General features: G+C 41.9%; 1 protein-coding gene across 8 annotated transcripts in view; it reads right to left on the reverse strand.

Annotated features, from left to right (window-relative positions):
* The window catches only part of nmo (serine/threonine-protein kinase nemo), a 107,778-nt gene that overhangs the window by 37,515 nt on the left and 45,511 nt on the right, over positions 1–24,752 (reverse strand). For all 8 annotated transcript variants that reach the window (XR_004581589.2, XR_004581588.2, XR_013063967.1 and 5 more), the window contains exons 2-3: positions 9,056–9,185; positions 8,924–8,979 (exon numbers count right to left, since the gene is read on the reverse strand). Coding sequence is in view for 4 of the 8 variants with exons in the window: in XM_034326132.2 (XP_034182023.2) it covers positions 8,924–8,979; positions 9,056–9,185 (186 nt within the window). In the remaining 4 variants the exon portion in view is untranslated. The remainder of the gene's footprint in view (positions 1–8,923; positions 8,980–9,055; positions 9,186–24,752) is intronic.

The raw sequence follows: 24,752 nt of genomic DNA on the forward strand, positions 1-24,752 counted from the left end.
CGTGGCGAGATTCTTTATTTCGAATCCTTATCTCTCTGCACGCACCATGATTTTAGGTAATCGGCCACACGCGCGTTTCTTCGAAGATCGGCGATCGAACTCTCTATCGCCGTTCCATATACAAAACATCCGCGATTATTAGAATTCGTCGCACCTCAAGTATCAACTACCGTCGGCCCAAGTCCGATGACAGACATATGGCTCGGGGTACTATCGATATTCCAAAGAACCCTGAGAAGTCGGTTAGAGTCCTTGAAAAGCAGGTCAAAGCCCCAAATGCATTGACTCTGCCACGTGTCAACCCTTGCACGCATGCTGACGCTAGAGTCGCTTGACGCAAGAGTTAAACCCTTACCTGTTTTCAATAATATAAAATATGACGTGCGATGAAATAAGAAAGTCGCATAAACACTGATTCTAAACATTAATTATAAGTAATGAACCTCCGGTTCGCACTTGTAGCAGAATCGGAGCAAAAAAATGGTAAAAATTAGAAAGAAAACTCCTTTCAGCTCGGCCAGCTGCAAGTTTTCCTCGCGAGAAAGTCCTTGCGAAGTTTACGAAACGGAGCCGACACACTCGACACGCGCGTTTGCTTTTGAAGCGGATTTATCGAATAGAGAATAGAAATAGAAAATGAAAACCAAACAAACAGTAAGCGTACAATATCAATCATAGTGTCCGTTCGTCTAGTGAAAAAGCACTGACTTTGGAGTCCAAGTTTAACCGCAGCAAATATCATAAATCTAATTATTTAATAAAAGCGTTAAAATAATTAACATAATCGTCTGATAAAAGCTTTAGAATGTTCAAATATTTATTTGAAATTACAAAATACACTAGACGAATAGACACTATGATTGATATTGTACGTTCGCATTAAGCTAGCTGATTCGAATTTGTTAAATCTGCTACACTAATATTCGATCAGATTTACCTGTAGGAAGTTAACCCTTTGACTGCTATGGACGCACATATGCGTCCAATGAAAGCCATCGGTGCAGACAATTTATTTCTTGTATGTACTAATCATAATTAAATAAAAGTTATCAACGCATATTACTAATTACACACCATGCGTTATGCGAACATAATTCATAAGTATAGTCCTAGCTATTTTCATAAAATTCTCATAGCCCTAACACAATCTATTATTTTTCTAATAGTATAGCAAAAAAGTGATCCTTGGAGGCTCAAAATCAAGTAATAATAGTCCTAACCATTCTCATAAAGCTATCATAGTTCTGGTATAATTCATTTTTATCTAATAGTATCCATAGACAAATCAAAGACAAGTAAGTATAGTCTTAACTATTTTCATAAAACTGTCATAACCCTAGCACAATCTATTATTTTTCTAATAGTATAGCAAAAAAGTGATCCTTGGACGCTCAAAGTCGAGTAATCATAGTCCTAGCCATTCTCCTAAAGCTATCATAGTTCTAACATAATTCATTTCTTTCTAATAGTATCCATAGACAAATCAAAGACAAGTAAGTATAGTCTTAGCTATTTTCATAAAATTCCCATAGTCCTAGCACAATCTATTATTTTTCTAATAGTATAGCGAAAAAGTGATCCTTGGAGGCTCAAAATCGAGTAATAATTAATCTAGTCATTCCCATAAAGCTACCATAGCTCTAGCACAACAAAGAACCCAAAGTACCCATTTTCATTATTATCAAAATAAATATTATATATCACCATAATAAATATAACAAATCAATTTCGGATCGATTACGCCTCCACAGCAATCCCTCCCTCATCCCTTTTAATTACACACCATGCGTTATCACATTATAATGATATAACAAAACACTGAAAAAGAAAAACAAACTGAGAAATGAAATGGAATAAAAAAAAAGTAACAAGTGTTACTGTCTTCATTCTTATTTCCTACCCACAGAACGTCCGAGCCTAGAATCCTCAGCAGTCAAAGGGTTAATATCAGCTGTACCTGTCAAAGGCTCATCATCCCTACCGAGAGTATTCGATTTATCCTACCAATAAACCGGTTCGATTACTAAACCAACAAGTAGTCGATCACTATCAAGTCGAAATCGAACTTTCGCCTGGTTGCATCTTTCACCGTCAAACGTTGTCTCGCGAGATAAAACACCCGTCACGGTCACCCATGAAGTTGATCGAACTCGCTCGTCCCTCGGCGTAGCGGCCGAGTAAAAGAATGAAGAGAAAATACGAAATAGAAGAGATCGTGTCTCATAAATCGTTCTCTTGTTCGCTCGGTATACCAGAGTAAGAGATATTCAAATTGCAGAGAGGAAACAGGTGGAGGGTCGCGTGAGGCAGCGCGATTACACGGAAGAGAGTGTGCGCATAGAGTGCCGGTGAACGATTTCAAGGGACGCCAGTGTACCGTCCCGGTGAATTCGCGATAACCGTTAGTGTTCTTTATTAATTGATCACCGACATCGGCGATACGTAGCGCGTGTTCATTAGTCTCGCGCTCATTAAGCGGAGGAGCCGAGGCTGGTGTCCGGCGCGCGGTTCTCGCGGCTTATTATGCGATTATCGATAGGCATGCACGCGGCGATACGCGTACAGAGGCCCGTAACGAGCATTCGCCACCATAGCATTTCGATATCGAGATCTGCATGTTAATTTCAAATGCTTTAAATGAAACGTCCTGATACGATTTTAAGAGCTTTTAATCGAACCGCCGATCGAGAGAATAAGATTCACCTTTGGAGAACAAAGTAAATCGCGTGACAATGATGAACACAGGTGAAAACTAAATTTAAATAGATCCTGTATATGGGTTTTCAAGGGCTGATGTTGCGCCTGCGTTTGTCCGCAATCTCAGAATACGCCAGGACGTTTCGTGTTTCGTAAGCATCGGTTCAATCGCCGCGTGGGAACGCGTCTGCCCACCTACGTAACCAGAACCGCATTTCCTCCCTTTTCCTTCTCCCTTTTTTCCTTGCTTGACCGTTTTTCTCATCGCATTGTTAACCGACGGCTTTGCGAATGCATTCCGAGTCGCTCGAGCGAAGTCGATTCGAAGCTTAAGATGCAATGAAAATGTTAAGATAGAACTTGGAAATGATAGATAATTCGCGAGATTACACTGGAATTATATTCGTTTATTAATCAAACAATTGGGTTAAATTGGAATGTCAATTAAAACAGAAAGGAACTTCTCGGGATAGGAAATTAATTATTAACTGCGGTGTTAATTACCGATTCGATTAAAATTATATACACAAACGATACCGAATTGTAACAAGAAAATTACTTTGGATTCTTTAAATAAGGATTTATTCGAAGCGTTTGACTCGAAGGGATTGCTAGATTACTGCAATTTATTACCCAATTCGAATCGCAGCAGAGTACAAACGAAGGAAAGCAATGAAATTATAGGAGGAAACTCTTCCAACGTTTCTAGGTCGAATGTAAAGCTTTTTATTTCCCAATCTACCCACCAGAAACTATTCCTTTCCGTTCGATTTTTCCTCGCGAATATCTACGATCCACGTGTGGGAGGTGGCCGATGACGAGACGTGATGCAACGCTATCTAACGCAATGCTGGATAAATGGAAAAAATATGGAAAAGATGTGGCCAGAGAAAGGCAAAGCCAGAGAAAGGGAAAAAGGAAAGGAACACGCGCAGCACTATTCGATTAATTCATAGATTAACGCGTTAAAACCCTTTTCCTTTAACAAAACCAAGTTTCAAAGTACACGATCGTATTCTCGCCCGCATAAGAATTTTTCTTTTCAACCATCCGGCGTACGTGTGATTAATAACGAAGCCAGGATATTCGTAATCGATATCGATCTTTCCGATGATAGGGGTAGACGCAACCAAAACCCCTCGATGCGGGCCTCTCGACTACCTACAATAACTCGATAATATTTTCTTACCACCTTACAATCGAAATGCATACGTTCGATTAAAAAATCTTTCGCCCCGATCCACCCCTCAGCATCGCAGCGAATATTCCAGCCGGGAGTTCCATCGCTCACCCTGGCCGGCTGAAATTCACCCTCTATGGATTCAGGAAACCGATCGTTGGATGAATCGATCGAGGAGGTCGCTCAAGGGGAAGTTATATTATCAGTGATGCAACAGTGTAAACGGACTCGAGCAAACCAACGCAACAACGTGCGTGTCTGTTCCTGTCGAGCAGCCAAGGGGTGGGTGGGTGGCAAGGAGGAGGGTGGTAATGGCACGCTATCGAGCTATCAATAGCCGTGCGGTGCACGCATTAATAATCCATGATTGCCATCGAGCGACTCGCTGCGCCACCATCGCCATGCTGTATTCATGGTGGCTGTGGGCCACGACGCGACGGTGTCTAGGACCGTCTGGCTGGCCGGAACGCCGGCGAGACCACCAACCCCATATGGTGAAAGCGAGCTAATCGAGCGAGATCCTTAATTAGGAATTAGACGGTGGCTTGCAACGGAATCGCAACACCCCAACTGTCACCGGCAGACTCCGTCTATCGATGCGCATCCTAGATAAGGGATTCTTGGGGTTGTAATTATATCGAAGCAACGATAGAGGGTTCGAAGGAACCGTGCGATGAATCTTTCTTATTTTAAATTAGAATTATACAGAAACTTCAACGAGCTTCCCTTGTGTTTTCACTGTAAGGAAGGATCGAATGGTTCGCAGTCGCTTGGACCACTGTATTAACCGGTAATCTCGTTAGCGTATCGTCTGCGAGACGGTGGTTTAGCCGAGCTGTTTAATTAGAAATTAGGCAGTCGCTTTCAGCGGAGTTGAACTTGGCTACGGCAAGTTTCTTGGCCAACAAGAGAGCGGGCCGGTGAATTTTCCATGTAGATGGAATTAGAATCGATCCAGACGCAAACATCGCCGTGCAAGCAATGGAAGTTAATGGGCGTCAGAACTTTCGACGATATCGTTCGGAGAGTTTCTCAAAAATGAAGGGGAATTTATTTACTTTTGATGATGATTTAACCAGTGATGAAGAGAGATTCTTCTTCTGATTTTTTAAATTCTAATGTTCTTCTAATTTTCAATTAACACGTTCAACGTCACAGTGAAATTGGACGTTTTTTGTGGGAAATATTAAAGCTCTAATTACTAAGAATAGTAATAATTAATTAATTTTCAAATTTCAAGCTCTCGCTTATTTGTACCATAGCAATATTACTTAGAATAATGTTTTTCTATTATTTTCTTTTAATTATTCAGGGGCGTGTAAGTTGGAGGGCGGGTCACCGGTGACCCCCTGACGTTCAACGTGTTAACAAATGAATATTTTAATCAGTAGTACTAGAAATGGGAAACACCTGACGGTTGTATAGTCAGTGGATTGAAAAGAAGAAAAAGGTAAAGGAGACAAAGCGTCGAGAAGACAGTGGAACGAAGTAACAAGGAGCAAAGAAATGGCGAAATAAAAATGCAATCTGTCCTCGAATCGATCAGACTCGGCCAGCGTGAAACAGGTGGTCCTGAATAAAAGGATCCAGCGAAGTTGGTAGCAGTAAATCGAGCCATCGAGTCTTGTCTCGTCTCATCAGATTCGCAGCAGTGCGTGTACGCGACATAATCTCGGGAACACGAAAAACGAGCGAAGAGAAGAAGAAGAGAGTTCTGATTCGTAACAGTCATTACTGGCGATGATTTACGTGGTCACGGGGGATCAGTTTGGACTTGAAGTTGAAGTAGAAAAAGAAGACAAAGTGAAAGGGAGGAAGAAAGGAAGGAAGAAAAAGGGAAGGTAAGGACGTAGGGAAGAAGTTGTCTGTTTAAGACCAACAATGACGGGAGATGAAGTGTAAGTAATAATGTGTGTTTATAAAAGAAAATAATGAAAGAGGCGAAGGGAATAGAGGTGAGAGAAGAAACTGATTTATCGAGCTCGCCTCCGTCGAGATTAACTCTGCAGATGCTTGCCCAGCGCGATCCCGTTCGCTTAAGGATGATCGACTATCGATTTCCTGTTGATCGATCGATAGATCATCCGATCACTCTGTACGATGCGTGCTCTCCGATTCGTTCTGATTCGTGAACTTTGGCAAAATGTCTACCGAAGAAATGTAACCAATTCCAATTTGCTTCCAAAATTCCAAAATAAATAAATGATATTTTCTTGAAATTGGGTGAAAATTTGTTGCGAAAAACGAACGGATATTCAAGGAAAAATTTGAAAAAGGTCTTCTAAAGGAGACTATCTGTGGCCAGGTAAGAAAGTGGAACCCTAGCTCGGCCCGATTTTCTTCAAATCTCTGGCACGTTCTCCTGATATCGCGTCTGGAAAGATACTGAGAAAGAAGACTGGAAAGACTTCCTCTCTCTTCTGGAACTTACGTAAGCTTGGAGCCAAGCCGTTTACGTAGATTGCTCGTCAGTTACGTGGAGCACCATTTGTTCTTGGTTACGCGCGTCATTCCGCTCGTTTTCGTTACGCGATCGTTACGAAACCGTGTGGAGGTCACGAACGTGGTCGAAACACATCGATAGCCGCGATCGATAACGAAGCGGATTTAGCTTGGGAACCGTCGCTCAAATTTCGGACGGTTTCATGATACGCGCAAACACTGAGAGGAACGGAAATTCGGTTCGTTCGGTCTTCGGTTAATAATTGGTTCAATTACGCGGCTTCAAAAAATAATTACTATTTTCTGTTCTTAATATATCGTATCATGTACAGTTTGAAAAACCGTAAAACCTGTAAACCTCTGCAAAGTCCATAGGCAATATTAGAAAGAGAAGATTAGCTTTTCAAGTTGGAAAACTTGGAATCCTGGCTTGTTCTTGAAGAGATCAGCCGGTTGTTGAAAAACTTGCCGAGTATCAAGGGATTTGGAAAACTGGGTGGAGCCACGAGGTTTTACCTTGAAACCAAGGTTTTTTTCTTCCCGCCCTGATGAAACGTGACGGAGCAGAGCGGAGCTGAGCTGAGCAGAGCATCGTTTCGCCAGGGCTGTTATTGATCTTCCGGTGTTGGTAACGCGAGAACGGAAACCTCGAGATTTATTAGGTTAGCTCCTCGAACACGTGTCCGATGCTGGCCGTGCAAGGACGCAAGTTTCGCGTTTAATTTCATTTTCGAGAAGGGCTCGATGGACGGGACCTTTCTAACCGCCAATGGCTACCATCGACCATCGTCAGAAACCATCATCTCTACCCTCGGATTGATCGTTTCCGTTTATCTGCTCGACCGTCAGACTATCTTTTATGAAATTGGGATTGAAAAACTAGCTACAGTGGTCATTGTTATATTTTTCTTCTAACAGTACTCATAGATGCAACAAAGTCAAAATCAAATAACCGTAGTCTTAGCTATTTTCATAAAGCTATCATAGCTCTAGGATAATCCATTTTCTTTTTAATTGTATCCATAGACAAATCAAAATTAAGTAAGTATAGTCTCAGCTATTTTGATATCATAGTTCTAACATAATTCATTATTTTCTAATAGCATCCATAGACAAATCAAAATTAAGTAAGTATAGCCCTAGCTATTTTCATAAAATTCTCATAGTCCCAGCACAATCTATTATTTTTCTAATAGTATAGCAAAAAAGTGATCCTTGGAGGCTCAAAGTCGAGTAATCATAGTCCTAGCCATTTTCATAAAGCTATCATAGTTCTAACATAATTCATTTTTTTCTAATTGTATCCATAGACAAGTCAAAAACAAGTAAGTATAGTCATAGCTATTTTCATAAAATTGTCATAGTCCTAGCACAATCTATTATTTTTCTAATAGTATAGCAAAATAGTGATCCTTGGACGTTCAAAGTCGAGTAATCATAGTCCTAGCTATTCCCATAACGCTATAACAGCGTTTCCTAGCATAATCCATTTTTTTTTAATAGTATCCATAGACAAGTCAAAGACAAGTAAGTATAGTCCTAGGTATTTTCATAAAATTCTCATAGTCCTAGCACAATCTATTATTTTTCTAATAATATAGCAAAAAAATGATCCTTGGAGGTTCAAAATCGAGTAATAATTAATCTAGTCATTCTCATAAAGCTACCATAGCTCTATCATAACAAAGAACCCAAAGTACCCATTCTCATTATTATCAAAATAAATACATCACCACAATAAATATAACAAATCAATTTCGAATCGTTAGCGCCTCCACAGCAATCCCTCCCTCATCCCTTTTAGTGAGGCCATGTAATATTTCTAGCCACCCCTGATTCACGAACCTCCAGTCGTTTCTTCTCTTTTGTGCGCGTTTATTATCTCGCCTGTTATTTGCGAGAAAAACGGGAGAACGAGCACGGACAACCCTCCGTGGTTGTTTACAAAAAGGAAGACGCGGGTGGAAGGAGGAAGCAAGTTTTCTTTTTACATGATCCAAGAGATAGGCAAACACGGGGGTGTTTCGCTTGGATCGAATCGATTCTCGATCGTGTCTCCGTCTCACGGTTTAATTGCTGGCTGCCACGAGCCGATTAAAAGTTTCCGCGTCGTTTCAGCCGGGCATTTGCGTGAACTCGCTTCCGCGTGAACCGGAAAAGAGAAAAGAGGAAGAGGCCAAACGCGAAGAAGAACTTTCGCTTCGCGTGATTCGATCCCTGCGCATCTTCCTGCTCTACCCTCTTCCCTCTTTTTATTTCACCGGATTCTTTGAATTCTACCGGTGCTTGAAACGACCAGCGTGAGAAGGTAGTTGATTATAACGACGGTACGAGCGGTTTTAACCCTTTCGTTGCTACGACCGAGTATAGTCGTCCAATGTAAAGCGTTTTATCGTTACAATTACGAGTTCGATTACGAAATAAAGGATTTAAGCTATAATAATATCGATTGAATTAACGTGTATACGAAATGGTCGCAAAGTATACTGATTCACTCGAACAAGCCTCGAAAATGAACTTAATAAAAATAGATACAGCACCTTTTGCGAAGGAAGCAGCATTTGCAAATGTCAGCTCTGAAAAAACAGGTATTAAAAAGGATACATTTCTTGGAAGAAGTCTAGGTGCGGTGGCTGAAGGATGTCCAAGGCTGAGAGAACCTGTAAAACAGCAATTGTACCCAGCTCAAAGAGAGAATTAATTAGGAAAAAAACGAAAAAGTATCAGTGTACTCACGTTTTCGTGTTTGAAGAAGCAAAGCATCTTCAGCTCCCTGAAGACCCGTTTGCTGCTCACCAGGCTCTGAAAGACGTTTGGCAGTTTCTTCAAGGCCACTCTCCTACCGTCCCTCGGATCCGTGACCGCCCTGGAAATCGTCAGAAAATAATAATTAATAATCGCTATTTGAAAATCCATTTCAAATTAAATATCCCGATCGAAGTCAATTGTGTTTCTTTTTTCAAACAAAAATTACCCTCTTTCTATCGTTATCATTCTAATCTGAAATTCGCCGAAATAGAGGCGTTGCAAGATTTCCCAGAAGAATTTTCCAAAAGCGCATCAGGTGCAACCGATCAATTTCGACGCTATCTGTCGATCCGTGAACGCGTCTGCCCGCCAGGGGGTTAATAACGAGAACGACCATGATCGATTCGTAATCCACGAGCAGACGACAAACCCGCCACCCTCGCGCACCGATCCCGCTCCGCAGAATAATTATTGTGCCTGCAATTAGTTCGTTTACGGTGGCTCGATTTCATTGTCAGCCGGTTATACCGCAAACCGACGATTCCAATCCCTCCTTCCCATTCGCCAGTCAATCTCGTTCGAGACCACCACCCCCGAGCTTCAACCCCCTTAGTAACGTTTCGTATATCGACGCTCGATGCGCCGTCAAACAGATTTTTCACCCTCTACGCGAGATTAACTAACTATTGGATATAGAATGTTCGAAAAATGTAAAGCTGAAAAATTTATTTAAGTAAATTGGATAAATTGGATGTTTTTTATACTCTAGATTCTTACGTATTTTGACGTGCTGATTACGAATATGATAGTGAGAATTGGCGCAAATTTTATTTTCTATATGAAAAATTTTATATGAAAAAACCATGAAAATCATAGTTTTTTCCATTTATTTCCGTAAATAATGGTAATTTTGAAAAATACTTTAAATAAAAGTTGTAGGTCTCATTGAAATACACATTTTATGTCCTATTAATTTTTGTCATAAAGACAATAGTTTTTGAGAAAAACGATATTAAATGTTCAAAACTTCATATAATTCATCCAACATAAATAAAGTTTTATTGTATCATTGGATTTTTAACTTTCCACGCGTAGCGGGATCCATCCTCTGCGGGAAGCTTCATCCCCAAAAGGAATAACCTACCCTTACCTAACTTAAACCTAAACTTAAACTTAAACAGTAAGTTAAACGACTGTTCGTTATAGAAGAAACGAAACAACCTCATATAAACTAAAAAATAAACCTATTTGTTCTAAAAAATGAAAACAAAGCGGATAGAACAATATCATGGAAACTAAACAATAGTTTGCAATAAGAAAAACAAAATAAAGTACTCAAGGTCCCTGATAACATATGTAAAGGACATTGAAATCGAGGGTAAGTGAATAATTACCTATCATTTTTCTCAGAAACTATTATCTTTATAACAAAAATCAATATGCCATAAAATGTGTATTTTGATGAGATCTATAACTTTTATCTGAAGTGTTTTTCAGAATTACCATTATTTACGGAAATAAATGGAAAAAACTATGATTTTCATGGTTTTTTCATGGTTTCCGCCATGAAAATAAAATTTGCACCAATTCTCACTATCATATTCGTAATCAGCACGTTGAAATACGTAAGAATCCAGAGTATAAAAAAAACCAGAGGTATGTCCTTTTCGGAAGTACACCCAGTAAATTATTTATATATAAATAATTGTATTTTTTAATTATATGGAGATCGTAGAGACACGTGTTAAAAAAAGAACAGCCACGAGAGAGCAGATGGTTAATCTTAAACGGAGAGGAAGCAGAAGCTGGTTTAAAAAAGACGAGCAGTATCGTCGAAAGGCAAATTAGTCGAGGCAAGTCCGCGTCGCATGTGTTGCTTTCAGGGTCGTTCTACTCGAAATCCGTGGCCTCACTTCCGTTATGCTTGGCAGGCCGAGTGCGTTGACCCTTTTCGAAGGTCGTCGTACCTTTGTTCGTTCGTGACTCTCTTCGATGAAATCAGGATTAATCTCTGACCGCGGTTGTACACCCGGGCCCTCGCCGATAACGCACCCTCAAATTTCCAAACTACCACCTCGAAGAAAAACAAAGAATCGCTTTGAAAAAATACCCAACAATCATCCAATCCTGTAACATTTCAACCGCCCACTCGCCACCATTAGGCAAACTAATCTTAACAGATACACCCTCGATTCAATTAACGTTTTAATTAAACATCGCGCGGACGATGCACGCCTATTTCTATCGCGTAGGACAAAGTCGATGACGCTACGATAAAACGAGAACAGCCATCATTTACAACAGCAACGGTAAAGGGTAGAACAATTATACAGTTTATATACCGACGCTTTAATTGATTAACGTTTAATTAAACGCTCCCAGCCGCGCTGTTATCTTTCGTTTCAAAAAGAAATATTAATAAATTGATCCGGTGAATCTTATCCTATCCTGTATTATCTAATCGTGCTATAATTCAGCAAAATACGTAATTAATGATTCGATTCTATTAACGCAATCGGATCGATATATTAACAATGGAACGAGTAGAAATTCAACCCTGTTCGTTGTCCACGAAAGGGGTTGCAACGGTGAACGTTATCACGGTAACGTTTCAATTTTAATCGGCGTTTAATTAAACGATCCGCACGGTAGCTATGAGATGACTTACTCGTCATGGAACGTCGCGACGTCACGACGCCTTATCTATTCCACTGTGGAATTACAACGCGTCGTTGTTACCAAGGCTGAACGCGACAATTTCGAACGCGTGGATATTTGAATAAACGAAGGCGTATATTGTTTTCGATTGGACCGATTGATCGATGAATGATTGATTCGATAACAAAATGTGGCGGGACCGAGGTCAACCCATCGAGTGCATTTTTAACCACGGGACGTGGCGTTGCAAGCTTAAACAAATTCATCAATAATGGAGACGGCTGTACGCTCGGCGAACCGTCAAATCTGCTTCGATTCGACCGATGTTTCGTTTTATCGTGAGTTGATGATAGTTGATCGAAGAGAAAGAGAGAGAGAGAATCGTTCATTTGAAATACATATTTTTATAACAGTTTCAATTCGATGAAATGTTAGAAAATCCGGTAACGACGACCGAAGGCTAAACTACCCAATGCCTGATTGCACGGTCAAACAGATGTTGGCCAATTTTACAGAACGGACATCCAAGTGGCACGCAAGGATTCCGGATTTTTCGGAACAAGAGGACTTTTCTGAACAAGGAAAGGCAGTCAGTCCTCCTTGATCTGCCTTAAGGGATTAGGCCACTATAGAGCAAGAAAAAATAGGCATATTTTGGAAATTTGGAATAAATCCAAGTTCTGTAAGCATGCCTTCATTTTACAACTAATAAACTTTAAAAATGAATTTTTGTATAGTGATTCAAGTCAAAATATGGGCTCCTTTTTGCCAGCAGTTCCTGCAATTTTTAACTTAACATAAAGAACCAAAATATTTTTGATTATATATGAGAACAGCTACAGAGCTACGTAGGATTTTTTTGATATATTGATTTTTGCAAAAATGACCTATGTTTTAAGAGAAAATGTAAAATTTCAAGAAAATCGCCAGAAAATTATTTATAACAAAAGAACTATGTAATACAATGAAAAAATCCTTCGTAGTTCTGTAGAGAATTTAGTTTTGAATATATTGTTAAATTTTCAAATCGATTGGTGATCATCTGTTTGATTTATGAGTCTGGCCAGTTTAAAAAATACGGTTTCGAGAAAAACGCGTTTGAAGTTTTCAGTAATGCTTGCAGCAGACCGGGAGGGGCTGCGCCAGAATTCGAAATTCGAGTACTCAGAGATTTTTCCCACCCATAATCTTTTGCCATATCATTTTTAAGACATTAAGGCACCTTTTAAGCAAAAAAAAATTTTCGATTTTTTCAAAATCCTGGAGTTACCATACCCTTTAACTCTTTGCCGTACTTTGACAAGTCTGACCCATGATGCACCTATAGTTCTAATATGACAAAACTGAACCGTATCTGTATTATAATTGAAGTATAATTTCAATTAGAATTTGCACAAATGAATAATATTTCAATTTCCTTGATTTGCCTAAATATTATAGCAGTGAGTAGTTAGCTTTGGCAGACGCAAATGCTGAGAAAATGGCAAGGGTTTAACAGCCACATCGCGAAATATACGGTTGAGAGTATCCTGATTGAATTTCATTTAGATCTCAACTCTTTAACTCTTCTTACAAAAACAAAGGTGTCGTAAAAAAACTATGGAGAGAATTTTCGGAACGATGCAAATATTGTAAAATAAAGTTTACCGAAGGATCTCGCATAGAGTTTATCACCGTTTGCATTATATCCAATAAAAAGGGACAATCAACCCCGCACGATACCGTGGGAACAGAGGGGAGTAATATTATCGTCCATGCCATGTGGACGAACGCTACATCCCCTCTCGTCTGGAGGGACATAAATTTCAAACGGGTCAATAAATTGCTGGACGGACAGGCTGACTATGACTGCTATTGTCCTCCGAACAATGTATTTCTAATTCGCCGATATAAAAAAATATTCGAGATTGATAAGCGTAGAATTTTTCCGATTATAAAAACATCGTTGTGATATCTTCAATGGCTGCCGAACGAAGGGGGTAGGGGAAAAAAAAGAGGAAAAGGGTGAAATTGGCAAGAATCGAGATGGACTGGCGCACGAGCAAAAAGACCCTGACCTTGAGGTGCACCGATGACCTTGAGACTGAGGTTACGGCTTCCGCATTGCCGGGAAATGGTGGGAGGCCGTCGCAGGGATTTCAATGGACCCTTAATGAAACTTAAAGGTACCATCACTTTATTGCATTCGCGATCAATTTTTTAATTTATATATTTTTAAAGGTTAATTAAAATTTCATAATCACCCTGTATAATAAACTTTCAGCGTGAAATCGATAGAGAAATAAAGCAAAATCGCGACGAAATAAAAAGAAGGGGGGAAAAAAAATCATCCCTGCTTTTGCTTCCTGGTTAAAAAAGAAAAGAACGTTAATGGCGCAGCAGCCTAGGGTGGCAGTGTTTTCCGCGACATTATTACCACGATAGGATCAACGAGGCACTCTCAATTTAATTAGCAAGGCAGCGAGCAACGGGTCGCCTCGGCTCGGGACGCAAAAATGCTTGGATTAATTATGAGCGCAATTAGAGGCGCCGATAACGATGCGGTAATAAAGTTCTGTAAAATCGATCCGGTTTTCCGCGGCACACGCGGGCCCACCGGTGTCCCATAAGAGGACACCGTTCATTTATTCCCCATCAGATTAAGCCGTCCCATTAGCGGCAATCGATAGAAAGGAAATTTTGTATTTTCCAAACGATCCAGCCCCCATCGATCTCCGTTCCTCGCTCCTCCGATAATTTATAATTAACGCCTGTCCGTGTCGAAAGCTGACGATGAATATTAATTAGCGAAACGATCCGGAGACGGAAGTTCGTCTAATTGTCGCGGTTCTTTTACGAACAACCTGGCCGCTCGATTAATTCGCAAATCAATGGATAATTTAGAGACCGCGTGTGCCCAGAAATTTCAGGCCAATCTGGGGTACCGTTATTTTATAAACCCATACGTTTGGTAGCCACGCGTGAAGCGGAATATCTTAGTCACTGAGAAACGAGTTTAATCTAGCCATGATTACCAAGCAGAATTCCCCTTCTATTATTCGGCAGGCTGCTTTCTTTTTAAACGGTAGGAACCATGACCGAGCAGAATTGGAGCGATATTCTTGTGCCGAAATTTCAATCGTCGCTATTGTACATCCCTGATCCCCCGTGAATTCGTCGATTCTCCTTCGAACGAAGAGGAACACGCGGTTCCCGCTAATTAATACCGTCGATTATGCATAGTAGGCGATAATTTATAATTGGCTCGGCAGACAGCCGCTCCAACTTACACGGGCAAGGAACGCACGATCGATTACAGCTCGTTAGCTTGATTTACTGGCATATCGGAGCCACTCCTGTCAGCCACTCTCTCTATCCCCCTCGTTTCATCGAACCTGCTCGCCTCTCGCGGACAAGGTAAACGTAGAAATTGAATAACTTTAAAACAATCAATTAAACGAATAAGAGATAAAAATGAAATGCGACGAACGCGCGTGACAAGCGGGAGGAAGCGCATCGACCGTCCGCAATTAGCATCGGCCTAAGTGGCGGCTACGTATTTACACGAATAAGCCGAGGCTTAACTTTCGTCTAACTAGTTTAAACTTCGCTCTCCCCGTGTAATTTGTCAGACACGCGTGCGCGTTTAAACAAGAGGGATCGTGTAACACGATAACGAAGCTCTGTTCGAAGCGCAGCTTACGAGGTCTTGGAGAAATATTCGGTACCGTTCTAAATTCAAACGAGAAATTGGCAAATTGGAAAGGTAAGGGAAACCGAAGAGACAGATCACGAATCTGAATGAAGGAACAGGGGAGATAAGAAGGAGACGTGACTCGATATTCTCGGAGAATGCTCTTCGAGAGTGAAGAAATAGTAGAAACGGAGAGGGTGGAAGGCTGCAAGAGGAAAACAGGATGGAACGGACGGTATCTGATGATTCGACTGCACGCTTCGTTCGCCGCCCTTACGAAACCGGATGGAGGGTTCACCTAGATGAACAATCAACTCGTTCCGTAAACCACGCCTCGAATCTACCTTTCGAATGATCTCATTTTCTTCTATCAGTAATTAGTCATAGAAATATGTAAATCAGATGAAATTACGGTGGGTGATCAAATTATTAGAGCCACTCGCATAAATTCATGATTTTACATAAAAACGATTAATTATTAAATGAAAACCGAGTTAAACAGAGCTTTTGTTATTTTTTTTATGATGTATTGATGCTTGTAAAATTATAATATACAGTTGAAAAAAGTGGAATTTGTGGAAACATTAATTATTAGTAGGTAATAAAAGTAAATTAGTTGAACGTTTGATAGAAGTATGGGCCGGAAATAAAACAATCAAAATGAATTACTTAAAATAGCTAATTATAGATCTCTGTGAAGTTGGCCCCTCATTATCAAAAATTTGAAAAATTAACAAGAATTCTAGAATTCTCTATCAGTTTTAAAAATAGTTCCCTCGATTAAAATACCGAAAATAGTATCTGAAGGTATGGGGGGGGGGCCAACTTCTCATTTTCGCAACTTTGAAGAGCTATAAATTTCAAAACTCTCAACAAAATTGTCGATTACAAAAGAAAAAAATTTCTTTTGGTTAATTTTAGAGGTGTTACAGTAAAAGGCGGCGTTGCGAAATACTAACATAATTATGTTTATTTTTACAAGTATTTTTTTGTATATTATTAATGAAGGATTATTGAATAAAAGTAATTCAATGTAAAAACCTTAAAATTCTGATTCTATTTCTACAAAAACACGAAAAATCCCATTTTTCATACCGTGACACTAATAATTTGATCACCCACTGTATTTGTTGAAAAAATGTCAACTCGCGACGCGTCAGAGGATGTAAGAAATTTCGAGGACACTTTTTCGTCACTGTTCAACTTCCGCTCGGGTTCTACATTTAAACTTCCAACGAATTGAACTTTTTAATAAGGCGCCGAGGCGGCGCCGCGACTTTTAACCGGGCTCCGGTTCGCTGCCTCGGCAAACTCCTCTCGAAAATCCGCTTTCGCGTCTCGCGAACCGTTATAGCGTGCCCTATCTTAAATAAACTCTAAACCGCCACGCGAAGCTAACAGGCGAGGGGAAGCTCGAGGCGGACTCATTTCTGGTATTGAAATTTCTTCATATTTTAATTGGACTTAAATTGATACTGTTCTCTCGCGTCGCGAGCGATATAAATCAACCCCTGACCTGATGCTTTCCTTCGCACCGGGAGCAATGGTGAAACGAGTTCTCTCTAATTCGATTCCCAATGGCAACAGTTTCGCCTTTATTTCTCGCGGTTCGGCAGGCGGGAAACGCGATAAAAAAAGCATCCGTTTTGTACTCGTAGATATGGATTTTGTTTAGTTGGCAACAAAGCCTTTGATTCCTCGTTAAACGCAACCCCTCTCTTGTTGATTCCACGTTCGAGCGATGTTTTATTGTGCGATATCGTGGAATTTTCTCTACGAATCACGTTTTCTATACACGGCACGTGACTATTCACGAATAACCGATTCGACTGAAAGGGAAAAAAATCGTTAAATTTCAACTACCACTAATACCTCCTGTAATTTGCTTCCTCTCGTAATAGATTTTCGCAATTAAAAAGAAAATCTTACACGAGGGCCGAGTTAACCAATCAAGATAAACAGAGGGTTTCTATCACCCTTCGTATTCCCATATTAATTATCAAAGCCGCGTGTATATTACAATCTTCCAGTGCTATCAATCACCCTCGCTCGAACTTCTTTTCCCACCCAGAATCGAAAACTAAACATCCCCTCGGAAAGAACAACGTTCAGTTTCATCTATTTTTCCTTATCCAGGGGTGAAAGCGTTTCGAAACGCGTTGTAATGATTTCTCGCGAGGGTCAACGTTCTTTCACCCTCGGACAGTAATCGCGGGGCGATTCGAAGGGTGCGTGACAACGAGAAGGCCGAAAAAGAAGGACGCCTGTTGCTGCCGCTAGGCTGAGGGAACGTTTTAAAGCGAGCCTACCAATCGATACGGTTCGAGGTCGACCTGATAACCTTTGCTAATGCTGCTTCCCTTCTCCTCTTCATCCTTGGACGTCGCCGAGGCTGCCGTCAATCGCGTGTCAGGGGTCAACAACTCGCGCCAACGAAATCCATATTTCAGGAGAAACGATCGGAACACGCGACCACTTTTACACCCTGTCTACCACGCAAGCTTCTCTTCGCGTCTTCGCGTGGCTGACGAGTGCTTTATCGTCTGAAAATGTTTTTATTCTTCGAAGAAACCTCGGCCTGATCGAGCGGATCGATCGCGACCGGTTGAGAAATGCGTTCGAGACTCGGCGAAGGGGTTAATTTATTTTTCTGCCGTTCAAATGTTTCGCTCTTTTTCTAAAAAAATTCTTTCAACGGTGGTAAAAAATTTAAAAAGAAACACGCGTCTGACTATGTATGACTATTTCTACTGTGACGATAATTAAACCTCTGATTGCGAGCGATAACAATTCATCTATTATTATCACGCGATGGGAATATCGAATTTTTATCGAATATTTTAATATCACCATAAATTTTCACAAACAACATTATTGCGTATTATATTTCCAAAGGAGAGCAAACGCAGAATTGATCGAACCCGACGGTTTGAATAATTTATCGATGCATTTCGTAGAACGATTAACATATCGCGCCGTTGAAACTTATTAATTTCAGCGGCGATATTTCTATTTATGAGATAAGATCGATAAACGGTCTGCACGAAAGTGCAACGCCTTCCCCTATGCACGGTTCGTTCCGAAGGCACGCGAGAATTCCTCCGATAAATATATCCGTGAGGCTAGAGATTATTAAAACCCGCGTACGTCTGCCGCGATCAGAATCCGCCGCCTTTTATTTCTTTTCTTTTTTTATCCCCTAATTAGACACGAGAATCTTTTACACTCCAATTCGAGCGCGTTTGAGAATCTCTTCTCCGATGAAAATATTATTTTCTATAAAGGAAAATAAATGCTCCACAGTTGGGCAAATAAGATAAAATAGAATTCGAATGAAAATAAGCGGAAGTTCGGGTTCGATCGAGCGTATTCGACGCTTGTACGCATCCACGTTTACGCAGGGATGCGAGGGCAACCTCCGTGCGTCCAAGAATTGTTTGAACTCGCTGTACCTTTTTCTCCGAGAGAGAGAGAGTTCAGCCAGAGGCTGTGGGGCTTTAATTCCGTCGCTCGTCTAGACGCTTTTGTCTGGCCAAGAACCGCGTCTTCCTCTTTGTCGATTCGCACACGCGATACACGAACTGTACATAAGGAACATACTGTACAACCGTATCGTTCTTCCAACGCCATTCACCCGTGTACCGATCTTTTTCTTTCTCTCCTTTCGATAACAACCATCCTCCGTTTCGATTCATTTGCAAAATCAGCCACGATTCCGATAATTTGGGTGCCTTGATTTTTTTTCATGCTGAACCAAAAATTATGTAGGTCTTACAGGGGAAATTGCTTCAGTTTTCGAGATGTACTATATTAAAAATAAAAAGAAATATTTAAAAATTCAACTACAATGACCTTGGCCTTGATATATATTATCAGGTAAGATTCCTGGTAATTTTAACGCCATAATATAAAAAAAAATTCTGAAGATTAATAGCTTAATGAATTCTTCTTGAGAAGTACTATCTCTGAACAAAAATATATGGTTCCCCATTGCAATTTCCCCATGCAATTTCCATATCAACAATTTTTTGCATCATTAATAGTTACGGAATAAGAGCTCTGTATCAGTTTAAATGAGATACCCTGTACATATGGTTGGGGTGGGGGTAGAGCACCCTTCGCGAAAGGGGGAGGCGATTTTTCCAAATAGAAAAGTTGCTTCTCTAGTCTCGTCGAAATCCAAGGCGAGGCTCATTTTCTATATGAATACCTTTAATACTGTATATCTCGAAAACTAATCCCAATAAAATCTAAAAAATACTACCAGAAACCATCGTCAAATCAAGGCGCCCAAATTATCGGAATCTAACCCAAAATGAAATTGGATTATTTCAAGAGCACCTATGTATATGAAATTTCAAGCAAGATTCGTTTAGTGAAAAAAAAAAGAGAAGGTATCTTCCACTTCGGACCGTACGCGCTGGTAAGAAGCTAATGGACGAAACTCATTTGGAATTTCGAGCAGAACCGTTAAGCGATGCGGAAAGTCGAACGTTCGTGGAAACCACGGGCCAGATTAAACTTTGAAAGCAGTCGTTACGTTCGACTATCTGGACTCACTCTTGCAGAGTGTTTCATCGGCCGTTTGCGAGCCGCAATATATCGGGCCACCGCGATATACCGTGGTATGCGTGTCGGCCCGCGGTTATTGTGCGTACGTGTGGCATATTGCGTGTTAAGTTTCCTGTCCCGGCCCTGCGCTACCGGATGTGTCCCGGCTTTATATATTTTATACCCGATACGACGTACACGCGAGCTAGAAACGACGATAAACCGAGTTAAACAACGTGGACGAAGGAAGTTCATCGAAGAAAAACGAGCATGATAATGGGCAGACTCTTGGAAATTTTCATTCGACCGCTTCCGGTTTATTCGTAAAACCTGGACGATAGTCTAGTGATAAATTAGACTATCCGCGTTTGATTACTATTCTTCTATTTCCTTTCTTTCGCCGGGTAAACTGGGACGGTTCGATAGTTGCCCGAGGTTGATGATACACGGTCAGTGCCGAATCCTGGAACTAGTTTGCGAAACATTCGATTCGCTTGCGAAAACCTGGATTGGTCAATCGGTGACCCGTTCATCGGGTACCTTTTGTGAAACTCTTCTAGGTGGCTGCGTTGAGTACTTTCTAAATTAAGTTCGAAGGTGAACGCCTCACGTTCGGTCCGCTAGGTGCATTGGTACTAGGGATGTGCGGGTACCCGATATTACGGGCTCGGGCGGGCTCAGAAAAAATTGGGCGGGCTCGGAAAAAATCGGGCGGGCTCGGGCGGGCGTCCGATACATGCGTGCAGTCGGGTAGCCCGACTATTTCGGGTTCGGTCGGGTACAGCGGCCCAACTCTCATGTACTTATTAATATTTGCAATAAGCATGTGCAAAATCTGTTTTATATGGAATTTTGGAATAAGATAATTTGGGAGCTTGCCCGAATCTGCCCGATTGTACCCGACCGAACCCGAAATAGTCGGGCTACCCTATAGGACGCCCGCCCGTGCCCGGCCGGTGTTTTCCGAACCGACCCGACTAGTCGGGCCGTACATCCCTAATCGATACATATTCGGATCGAGAATTTCTGCTAATTTTCCATTCATAACGAGAGAATAAGGAATCTTAAAAATCCCAACTGGATTCGAAGGGACAGAAGAAGAATCAGCCGACACCCACGCCTCGTACTCAACCGCAAAACGCAACAGCACCCTACGCGTCGGGTCTCCGGTGCGACCAAACCAGTATATTCAGACAGATGAAAAGGACGGGAGGAGAAGAAAAAGAGGAAGCGAGAAAACAGCGTCAAACAATAACGGTGCATGTGCAATGCTTGGATGACAGTGCGTGCAGGAGATTCCTTTGAAAATGGACGCTCATCCCCCACACGAAAAGCCACTTAAACACGGCAGCCTGTGGCTGCATGTGCAGTTGCAACAACACACGCACAATTACACGGTGACTACGGGCAACACGAACGGAAAAGATCCTGGACATCTGCACTGCAACAGCTGCAACCGGTGATGGATGCAACGGGGTGCATCGTCGAAGAACCCCATAGTTAATACACTTTCATTATCCATTTGTGCAAATCCTCTCCTACTCACGATCCTTGTTTTTTTTTTTTTTTTTTTTTTTTTATTTTAACAACCGTAATCGAGACCACGATCGTTGTTATTATGATTGGACACATGGCTCTTTCTGGCCGATGGGAATTTTTCGAGGGACGAATGAGCGTTCAATTTAGGGTGCTTCAAACAGTTCCATTTAACCAAAGAAAATCGTCTGCCTTTAATCCCGGAAGGTTCAAGCGCCAAAGTAGCCGAGAATTAACGAGCGATCTCGAAATCGCAAGGGTTGTCTTAATTAGATCGTGACTCCATCTTTGACGGCGTTCTTTTTTTCTTTTCTTTCGTTTCAAACCCGACGGTACGAGCAGTTGAAAGTCGTTGAAACGATGCAGGAATAATGAAAGAGAGAGAAAGGGATTGCTCTGAAGTGCATCGTAGTCCTCCACCGATCAAAGTAGATTCGAAAAGTTGTCCCTAAGAACAAGGAACACCGAGTGCCTCTCCTCGGTGAATGTATCAGCGATCAAAGGGTTACCATTGAACCCGCTGAAAATTCATTTCTTCCCGGTAATTAAACTTTAACCTTCTCGCGCGAGTTTACGTTAACGTCGACAAGTTGACGCTTTGTTTCTCGACTTTCCTTCGCGCCGAGGGGATGAAGATCGTTAGTCGAAAATACCCTTTTCTTTTCTCCTTATTTTTCAAAGTTACGATCGACTGGCGAGAGGTAGTATCGAAAGAGCCGACCTTAAACTCGCTTTATGGGAGCGAGCGCAAATTCCTACGGCGAACTGGAACTTTTTTACTGCCTCCCCGTTTACGGCTCTCTCCTCCAATTTTCTCCCCCGTCCGTTAGCTTTTTACATCTTTCATCCCTCGCGGCGTTCTCGAAAAATCCGGACAGAAGCAAAACGCCTCGAGAACACCTCCGATGATGAACGAGGCCGAACTTTAACCGCTGGAGGTACTTTTCTACAAAAATCTGGTCAAACGAAATCAAACTGATCGATTCTTTCGAATAATCATCGTCTGAAAAATTTCTCCCTACGTACCGGAGTTACTTGAATCATTCAAGTTGAATTTCGAAGAAATGGGAAGGTTTTACGAGAGCAATCGAGGGAATGCGGCCATAGGCCACGAAGCCCAGAGACTCGTTCGAAAACACTAAAAATCCACGCAACAGGTCGTTCTGTTTCGCGACCGTGCGTGTGCGTCTTCGCCGCAAGTGTTTCCTCTTCGTTTCTGTGCCTTGCACGCGCGCGTGTGCCGTCCCGCGCTTCGGGGAATCAATTACCGGTTATTAATTGAAATTAATTTCAACCGAAGCCTTCCTGCACGCGCGGAACAATCACGATTCGCGTACACCCTTCGGGGATAATAACGGGAATGAAATTTCAAATTCCGTCGAAAGGGTTAATAATCATTTTGCAAGCGTTCCGAGCGTACCTACCGGTTTATCGTTTATCAAGAAACGTCCGGCGACCATTCGAAAGGAAACGGAAACGCGAGGCCAGGCGTTGGTAAGATATCGCAAGCGGAGCCTCTCTCCGCGAGAAATTTCATCGACAGCCTCGCGTGGCCACCGGTCTGCCTCGTTTTCGAGCAGAACGAAGGTCTGCCGGTTAGCCGATGGAACAGGTCTCCGTTCCACGGAGGGAGAATCTTTGTCCTCCCGCGGAGAGAATTCGCGAAGCGTCCGTTTCAAAAGAAACATTATTCTAACGTGCTCGCTGGGGAGAAAAGTAGCGGATCTGGAGCACACCGTGATACAGAAATGAAAAGTAGAGCGCGTTCTCTTGCCGCGGAATATGAAAAATCGACTTTTCCATTTCGTTGATTCGCGTCTTCGAAACAAACGATTCTGGAACAACCCTACGAAAAAAGAAAAAGCTAACAAACGAACTCGCCGCCCTTCCGACAGAGCATCGTACCCTTCGCTATCCAATTACCCGGGCCATGGCAGTTAATCGATGGGTCATAGAGGGCGACTCGCAGAGAGGCAAATCGCGGATCCCGTATCAGTCCGTTCGTATAAAGGTTCCAATTAACGGTTGCACACGCGATATGGCCGCATTAGGAGAACGGGGACAGCGGGAACGACGCTGCCATTAGACAGGGTAACGACGACGGGGCCAAAGGGTTGCGTCGGTTTCCAGTGAATACGGCATCGCCACGGGGCGGGGGTGCGGCAGCTAGCGCAAAAGGGGGGCGAGTTTGCACTGGGCATACACAGACGATAAACAAGCCCGACGCATATAAGGCCTGTACAAACTTGTCAGCCTGACAAACCTGACGATGATTTATGAGTGAAGTTACGTGAAAGGAGACCTCGCTCTTTCGTTGCCCGCCGAGCGGATCCAACGAATCTCTGCTCGCGATCGCCCTGAACCGGACCCGGCGCACGATCGAAATTGCTTCCCTCCGAGTTGCTACTTTGTAACAACAACGCCTTTGTGCAACTGAAGGTACCGTTCCTTGCCGGCGCGATTGCTGCTCTGATTTTCGAACGGCGCGTTTGTTTATTCCGCTCGCGATCGATCCGATTATTACTGTTTGTTATTTAGAAAGTCTTCCTCGAGGCAAGAATTCTTTTAGCGATCCGATTAAGTTTCCAATTTCAGTTTCTTCGTTTAAGGATCCAATTAACCGAACGAAAACATAAGCCGGGTACACGTGTGCGTTGAACATAAAATATGTGTACAGAGTGTGTTTGTGCACGTCAATCGGAGTCACGCTGCGTCAGATCGATTCGAAACAGTTTGGACATTGTTGGCCGGCTACCGTCTGCTCGACAATCAACCCCTCTGTATTCCCGCACGAATACATCCTCGGATTTCTGGCCGTCCATTAACGGAAATGAACACCTTTCGTTTTGTTCCACCGATTCTGTATCCTACGCGAATAATTCGAATTCGCGGACTCTTAAATGTTCAGCTAATCGAAGGTACTGCGCAGAGATGGAAAGAAGAATAGCGGAGGAATGCGGGTACTAGATTATCGGGTCGCTTGACAAAGAAGAAAAATGGAACTTTCTGACAAAGTGAGATGGTACGAAGTCAGCGTTGCGGCGAACTTTAAACGCGAGGATCAAATGTGGGGACAGGGCGGAGCGTGCAAAGTGCTCCCTTTGCCCCTGTGTCGTCCCCCTATTATTCTTTCCATCTCTGCACAGTAGGGTAAGGTTGCTCAAGTCGTACCTTTTGAATTTTGGATTTAACCCATTAGCCGCCAATGTCCCATTTTTGGGACACATTTTCAAATCTTTTTCTTTTAAAAATTATTTAAGTTATTAA

The sequence above is a fragment of the Osmia lignaria genome, chromosome 3 (assembly GCF_051020975.1).
Source record: "Osmia lignaria lignaria isolate PbOS001 chromosome 3, iyOsmLign1, whole genome shotgun sequence".
NCBI classification, from domain to species: Eukaryota; Metazoa; Arthropoda; class Insecta; order Hymenoptera; family Megachilidae; genus Osmia; species Osmia lignaria.